The 8,433-nt window shown below is 41.9% G+C and overlaps 1 protein-coding gene across 2 annotated transcripts; it reads left to right on the forward strand.

Moving 5' to 3' along the window:
• The first annotated feature begins 398 nt into the window (after positions 1-398).
• On the forward strand, positions 399-5,806 carry sp6 (Sp6 transcription factor). Of its 2 annotated transcripts, none has more exons than XM_074664707.1 (2): positions 399-529; positions 4,757-5,806. In XM_074664707.1, the coding sequence occupies exon 2, from the start codon at positions 4,881-4,883 to the stop codon at positions 5,799-5,801; it is 921 nt and encodes a 306-aa protein (XP_074520808.1). In that variant the 5' UTR covers positions 399-529; positions 4,757-4,880; the 3' UTR covers positions 5,802-5,806. The 2 variants fall into 2 exon arrangements, with proteins under 2 accessions (XP_074520808.1, XP_074520814.1); XM_074664713.1 differs by lacking the exon at positions 399-529 and adding an exon at positions 4,385-4,461.
• Positions 5,807-8,433: the final 2,627 nt, after the last annotated feature.

The raw sequence follows: 8,433 nt of genomic DNA on the forward strand, positions 1-8,433 counted from the left end.
TATTTATTTGAGCCTTTTATCAATGGAGGGAATGAATTTACGATACAAATACACGACCTCGCACTGTATCTTCAATTTCAGCGGGTGAAAAGTTTACAGCAGGGGGGTTAAATCCTCTAACAGGAACTCACGCAGGTCTCCGGACCACACTGAACTCACAATCTGGTTTGAGGCAGCTCTGACTGTACCACTGATCCCTGTTTCCCCGTTTCCTCACCTGCGCATCTTCAAAGCGTGGGATGGGGGAGGGGGGGCTGCTCACCGGCAGGGAGGGGGCGGAGCCTGCAGCGGCTCAAGACGCGCAGCCTATCGTGAAGTTAGTCACTCTCCACAATGCTGCTTACCTGTGCGCCAAAACACCGTCACCGCCTCACCTGGAGCATCTGCGTGAACTGAGTTATGATGAGGATATTATTTTTCTGTGCTCATTTTTCGACGAGAGGGAGACGCAGCAGAGCTGGGCTGAGCACAAGTTTCTCTTTCATCCCAGAGCGAAAATAAAAGCAGCTGCCACTCAAAGGACGAACAGGTAACTCAGGTGTTTCCTTTTTCCGACGCTGACACAAGAGTATGAAAAGTTCCTGAAATGATTTGAACTTCATTTACAGAAGCGTTAAATGATCAAACGAGCTGCCATGAACACACTGTAGACATGTGCTGTGAGACAGGTAGGAAACCGCAGGACCATACCTGAGTAGTCCATATGAAAACAGACCAAATAACATAGGTACTCACACACGCTCTGACTTCTTATTTAATACTTTATTTTTTTAAATTCAAATTATTTCTTGAATTTGTTGGGTAGTAGTTTGGTTTGATTTTGAATCTACTCATGCAACTTATGACGAATAGTGACTTTAACTTTATTCGTACGAAATTAGAGTAAAACTAGCCCCAACTAAAGATGTATATTAAAAAAAAAAAAAAAAGAATAAAAAAGCTGGTTTCAATTACATAAAAGAGTGTGCATATTGGTGAGGAGGCTCAGAGTAAATTGCATGTTGAGTGATAGAATAGTTTCATAGATTTCTGTGAAAGGAAATTAAATAAAGTTTCATAATCGTGCGATGAGGACACGATGGGGTAACACACCTGTATGATATCACCTGAGAAGGAATACAGCCTCTAGTTTGTATTACTGCTGACGCAACATTTATTAATGCTGTTTATTTAGCCCTGGTCATCTCTTTCCTGGTTTAAAAACATTTTATTTATTCAATAAAACTTTACTTTTCAAGGGACTTTAAATCACTGATAGTAACAGATTTAGTGAAACTTCCTGAGCATGAACTAATGTTCCAGCTGTACGAAAGGGAGAGAGTTTGAATCAAAAGTCAAAGATAAATGACAAATAAAGGCTGAACTTTGATCCATTATTTTTGTGTAGGATGACGTTTAACTGAAATCCTTATTTGACAGTTTAAAATTAAATGTAAGTGATATTTTGCTGCGTCAGATGGGACTTTATTATTTACTGTTGTGGCAGTACCAAATAAATACTCAAAGTGTAAAACTGCTGTACAGTTTTTAAAACATCACAAAAGAAGGACACAACACAATTTATATTAATTATCTTTGGCCAAAGTTCAATTACAATAACCACACTAATGTTTGTAATGCAATGTTTTATTTTAAGAGTTTTAAATTAATGTTCAGAATAATTTTGAATATATGTCCACAGTTTTCATACTTATCTGTACAAAAAAGAGGTGAATTGTGTGTATTGATGTACATAATATTATATTATTCATAATTTAGGTCTAATTCTGTGTATTTATGTTATTTACTTAATGTCAATCTGTTTAAAATACATCAGATGTCTTGATTCAGATTTACTTAATTTCATGTTTTTAAAAAGAAATTTGCGGACCAAACTACTTCAGCAGCTGAGATATAGATGATGTTTTATTTTCTTAATGCTCTCTCCAAAATGACACTCAACTGGTAAGCAGGTATCAAAATCAACACAGCAAACATGGCGACAGTAAAAACTTAAGTCTTCAATTAAAAAAAAATCCTTTTCCTTAATAATTTTATTCCTCGTTTAACTAAATCAGTTCAGGTTACCAGACAATGTGTCAGAAACAACGCTTGTGACTTCCAGTTTTATTGGAAGGCTAGGAGTGTTAAACTTTATTCAACTTGTGTTTGTAGCGTCATAATGGCGGCTCCAGAGACCTTTCCTCTGATTGAGAGACTGAGCACTGAAAATAAGCCACAGGTCATTATATTCTACCGATATTTCTCTGTAGAAGAATTTCTTGGACATTTATGTATAAATCAGTGTCACGCTCTGGCTTGTAAATCTCTGAGGATGTTAAACTGTCTTCTGTTTCCAAACTATCTCTGCACTCCATCACAGCGAAGCAACAGCGAAGCAGAGACTAATCCTCCATCTTCAGCTGTGAAGGTCACTGACAGGAATCCATAACTTCACATGATGTTGTGTTTTAAAACCCTGTCGTCCCATTTCTAGAAAGTCTCAGAAACAGAACTTTAAATGGTTTCAATGTAAATTATGATTGATGTCTTCCTTTCTGCGTGGCACCCGTTGGATCTCTTTTTTCAGGTTTTGCAGTCAGATTAACGACATTTAAAAAAAAAAAAGGGTTATCTGTTATTTTTGAAAGTGACAGATTTATTCACAGGAGCAGTGAAAAGATTCAGAAAGTTTGACCAAAATTAGAAAAATGCTTCTGATGAATGGTCTGACTCTGAAACAAACTACGCATCAATGCCATTTGACTCTGCGTTGCTGTTTTAACCAAGAGTCTGTGGGTTAGCGTGATGTACGAGTTATAGTTAGTAGAATGAGACGGTTAAAGACTGAAAAGATAATACTGGGCCTGGAAAATGGACTCTGGTGTGGTTGTGTAATCCAGCAGATGGCGAGTCTCAAAAAATGTCTGTGTTAAGTAGAAAAACCTCCTCACATTCCAAGACCAATAAAACTATGCATTGAAAGCAGTTTGTAAAAACACAAAGTGCTCACATTCTCTCATTTTTAACAGTTTCTTTGTGAAATCCTGAAGCAAAGTGCTCGCCCCCTCTCCGAGCCTCTTCGCTGTGGCAGACTTGTAAACCAGGGGCTGTGCTGGGTCTTGGTCGGGCAGGTTTTATGACCATAGCCCTGTCATTGCTCTGTACCATCCTCCTCCTCCCAGGCAGCCACCCCCTCCTCAGGGGCCCCCTGTATGCCAGCTGTTTCCTCCAGGAGCTGCTAGCGCTCTGAGCACTTTAGCTAGCAGAGGAGGAGGATGCTGCTGTCTTCATTTGTTTACGGTCCTGTCAGTAAGAACGTATTTGGGGCGTCCATTTCGCTGTGTGTGCGAGTTACATTCCCAAAAAATTACAGAGCAGCTGTGGCTCCAGGCCGACATGAAATACATCAGCTTGACCTTTAACTCCAGACCTTTCATTAGGGAATTCCAAACTAATTGTTTTACGATTTCAATGAGACTAGAAAGCATCGCTGAGTGGGCCAACGTGAACTTTTGAGAGGCGAGTGTGATCCTGTTTGTTTGGTCGTATTGATTTAACAAACAGAGATTAACAGACAGATCTATTTTTGGCTGTCAGTCTGAGTGACACCACGTGCGAGCTCCACCGTGGGCCCCCCTCTCACAGCAGATTTGTCTTCCTCCAGAGCTTGACCTCTTGCTGGAGGGTCACCTTGTTTGCTATGTCAGATATGATATCACAACAAGTGATCTCGAGACTAAAAAGCTTGAGACTTTACTGTTTCCTGCTGTAAAGATAATTGTAGATGTCCCAGGATGGGGGTGTGGTGGAAGTCAACAAGATTGTTTGGGGCTAGGACATGTTCGGAGCCAAGCACGAGTCTCGCAGGCTGGAAGCTTCATGTCATAAATTTCAACAGACTTGTCCGATTTTAACAAGCTTGGTGTCACCTTTAGAAATCAGAGCCTCTGAACCTCTCCCCTGCTGACTGAGGCTGTGGGGTTTGTACATACCTGGAGTGTGCTGAGGACACGGTGCTGTTATAGAGCATGCGCCCATAATTACGCACATAAGGCAATTGTTCTCGTGTCATTCTTGGACTTCCACTCTCAAGCTTCAAAATGCTGTCACTCTGCAACTGTTGATGTTTTCTGCAGCTGGTGTGTAAGAGGCGGAGTGTTTTACGAGCTCCTTTTGTGATTCACCTGGAGGCCTGTTGTTGTAAATCATGTGTGATTTATAAAAAAACAGGTTCTCCTGTCTGCCAGGTTTCATCTCCACAAACCTCAGAGACGTACAAATAGACTTTGGCCTGCAGCCATACCTCCCTGGAACTTCTTCCTTTACCAAACTGCTCTCCTGTCAACACTCCCCTTCTCTCCCGTCCCTCCCCCCCAGCGCAGCCTCTGCCTCTGCACACGGCCAACCATGTTGTTTTCTTTGCGCTTGTCTTTTGACTGTCCTCCGTGGGAAGTACCTGGCAGCGGATGCATGTGGCAGGTTTGTGCCTGGACACGTCTGTCTCCCCCTCTCTTCTTTCTCCACGGCCACGCAGCGTGAGAACTGCAGTATCCATGGTGATGAAGGAGGTGTTCTTGGGCTGGTTACTTCAATGTAGACAGGAGGATTTAGGCCTGAGTGTCTGCACTTCAAAAGTTTGTATCAGCAGAGACTGAGTGAAATCAAGGCCTGAAAAAATGACCCAAAGACCTCAAAGCGGTTTCTCATGGTGAGGTGAATTCCAGACTAACGCTGACAGAAGAGCTAACCGTTTGTCTGTTCTGTCTTTCTGCAGGCTTTTCCTCTGAAGTGCGACTCCACCATGTGGTAATCTTCCTGACACTACGTGACAAACAGAGAGAACCACCCTTTGAGCAGCGAGCCTCCTCATCTGTCCTGCACCTGCAGCAGCTGCTCTCATGGCCCACCCGTATGAGCCATGGCTACGGACAGCACCACCCGGTGGCAGCTCAGAAGACATGAACATCCCATCCTGGTGGGACCTTCACAGAGACGTCCCACCAGGGAGCTGGATAGATCTGCAGACAGGACAGGGGGTAGGCCTGCCTTCAGTGAGTCCAGGGAGCTCCATGGGCCTGCAGCCATCTTTGGGACCGTACGGTTCTGACCCTCAGCTGTGCACCCTGCCTCCTGCACAACACGCCCCACCCTCGCACTCATCTCACCTCTATCCCCAGGATGGTTTCAAAATGGAGCCCCTGGCTCCTGAAATGCTGCAGCAGGAACCGTTCTCCATGGAGGAACCACAGGACAACCCTGTCTCGGCCCGCCCGAAGCCCCAGCGTCGCTCTTCTTCTCGGGGTGCCGGCCAGGCCGTGTGTCGCTGCCCAAACTGTGTCCACGCTGAGCAGATGGGCCAGAGCACAGACGACAGCAGGAGGAAGCACATGCACAACTGTCACATCCCTGGCTGTGGCAAAGCCTACGCCAAGACCTCCCATCTCAAGGCTCACCTGCGATGGCACAGCGGGGACCGGCCATTTGTCTGCAACTGGCTTTTCTGCGGCAAGAGATTCACACGCTCTGACGAACTGCAGCGCCACCTTCAGACCCACACCGGTGCTAAAAAGTTCAGCTGCGCACTTTGCCCAAGAGTGTTTATGCGTAATGACCACCTGGCCAAGCACATGCGCACACACGAGTCCCCACCAGGACACGGGGAGGAAAGGGTGAATGGAGACGGAAGGATGGAGAAGAGCTTTGACGCTGCCACTCCTCCTCAGTCCTCCTCAAATGTGTCTGATGTCACAGAGCCTCCACTGAAGCTGAAATGTGAGACAGACCCCTCAGTCTCCAGTGTGACGGGGCAGTCGGGCTAAGTTCAGGGATGTATCTTTGTAGTTAAAGGTTTACCATTTGTCGCCCTCATTTTCTTAGAGGTGCCATAGTTTTAAGTTCAAGTAGAGGAGAAAAAACAGTTTGGAAGAACTTTTGCTGATGAAAGTTGTGTTGAATGGAAACATTTTGGCTGTTGTTCTGTGAATTAATGAACTGAGTAACCGCAGTAATAAACCAAAATGTTTCCCAACACAAAAAAAAAAAGAAAAAGAGGGTGAAACTTTCCTCTGGTCACCAGAAGTGGAGGGTGACAGCGGAGGCTTGTTGCTGGACTACCACTGCTGCTAAAGCCACCAGTGAACTGAGAGACCAGACCGAGTTCAACTGGAGGTGGCATTCAATGTGTTTACAGTGAAATTAACCAAATATGTATCTGGAAGAGTTGGACAAATATTTGTTTCCATCACAGTTTCAAAGGCAGCAGGTTTTTGAGTGGAGTGTCACTTTCTGAGTGTAGCCTACTGCAGAAACTGTGACACATCCCTGGAATAAAACTGAACATTGTTTTTTAAAGGTCAGTACTCATTTGGACTGATATCAGAGCATACCACAAAACTGGGTGTGTGACTATGTTGGAATGCACGTTATTAAAATGGTACAACCAGGAACAGACACTAAAGCTGTGCTGTGGCAACATGATGACTGAGAAAATAAAACGGTCATATTATAATATAAATATACTTTCATATGAAACATAAGAATAACATGCACTACAGTTACTAGAATTTGCCAAATATGGTGTGTAGTAGTTCTGATGGTGAAACGCTGCATAGGATCGACTTTACAAGAAGCATGGGGTGTACCGATGATGTGAAAACTCAGAGTTAGCAACAAATCAAACAGATGAGCGATGCTCTCCACTCTCAGCGAATCCTGGTTTCTGTTGCTCCATCAACGGTGATTATATTTGAAATTTACACAACTCCACAAATCTACCCTGTCAACATTAGAGGCTGCTGGTGCTGAGTGAAACTTCCTGAGAGCTTTCTTGACACCATGAAATTTTTTTTTTACTGCCAAGAAATCTTGTTTGTTGAGCTGCACGTAACGCCCCTGTGAGGACGTTCGGGTTCATGTCCATTTCGGTGCCTCTTTTCTTACTTTATCCCGTACTTTTCTAAGATGTGTTTCTGACATCTTTACAGGTCAAACACATCACTCACTGGCTGTCTTCCCTCTGGGGACAATGTAATCAGAGAGTGTTTTAATTTGTCCAGTTTACACTTCATCTGATGTCTACCCTGCAGCAGTAGAATCAGGTGTTCAAAAAGGACAAAACAGAAGTAATTAACTGCTTCGTTTGTGTCCTTATCTGACTGTGTGCTCATGAAGGGGCCCTGAAATATTTTTGTGCTCCACATGACAACCAAAAAAAAAAAAAAAAAAAACACAAGAGCTTTAATGAGACTCATATTGAAAATAAATTTATTACAAGACACAGAAAAAATGATGAGTACCCAGAGAAAAAAAAGTAAGTTTGTTTACAATTAAAGTTTAACAGTGAGTAAAAGTGCTTGAAATAAATTAACACAATTTGGCTTGACAGAATAATGATGATAAAAATCAAATAAAATGTTTCATCTTTTACTTTTTTAAAGACGTTAACATGGAAAACTTTTAGCCTAGATTTATGACATTAAATTGGTTACCAAAATGTTAAGAGAATGAAATTCCTGCTCTTCACTGCTGTAACAGTGGATATTATTTCTGCAGCTCATCTCACTCTTCATTATGCACAAACATAAGCCTGTGTAGCTAGTATACAAGATACTCAACAGATGTTTAACAGTTCTTCAAAGTACCAATGTCTAACAACTATTGCAAGCTGGATCAAGCTAGTCACACTCATTCATAAACAGCGTGTGAAGGGTAAATCACTCAACACGTTTTATTAACACTTGTTGTTAATGTGTCAAAAGTTTGTACACGTTAGCTTTCAAAACAAATCATTAAATCAAAATCCTTCGACAGTCGTTTAGCAAACTTGTTATAAATAGTCAACTTTCTTGATCAGTGCTGCGTGATCAGTAGTTCTGTAGCGAGCTGCGTGAAAGGCTTTAGGATATGTATAAACCATCACAGACATTAGGCTTTTTCTATATAGTTGAGCTTGCATTTTTGTAGGCTCTTTGTTGCTGTACTGATGTATAGGAGATAAAAAAGGGAATGCAGTGACTAAAACTTAGTCAATTATTGTTCATTGACTATCATTACATGTTTTGGTGTTAGAGATAGTCTTCTTTTCCTGAGGTCAGTTGAACGATATGGTAAATTTTGTTATTGGTTGCTGTATTTAATGTTTTCACTGACTGTAACAAAAAAAATGTTAAAGTAAGTTAAGCATCATAGTAAAATAATTTGTATTTAATCTATTGTTTTTCTTTACTGAATAAAAAACTATATTCTGTCTCCATGTCAAACAGTTTTCTTCCTCTATGTTTTTCAATGTAGCTGACAAGGCCATTTTCCAATTTTATTATAAATATATGAAATAAACTATGGGCAGATATTGGCATTTCATGGTTCAGGATTCAATTCAAGATTCAAAAGTTTTTATTGCCAATTTCCTATATATGCATGTACATACAGAAAAATCTAAATACTGTTCCTCTC

Source organism: Halichoeres trimaculatus, unplaced genomic scaffold, assembly GCF_033239565.1.
Source record: "Halichoeres trimaculatus isolate MK-OKI-2021-1 unplaced genomic scaffold, fHalTri1.1 fHalTri1_scaffold_2, whole genome shotgun sequence".
Lineage (NCBI taxonomy): Eukaryota > Metazoa > Chordata > Actinopteri > Labriformes > Labridae > Halichoeres > Halichoeres trimaculatus.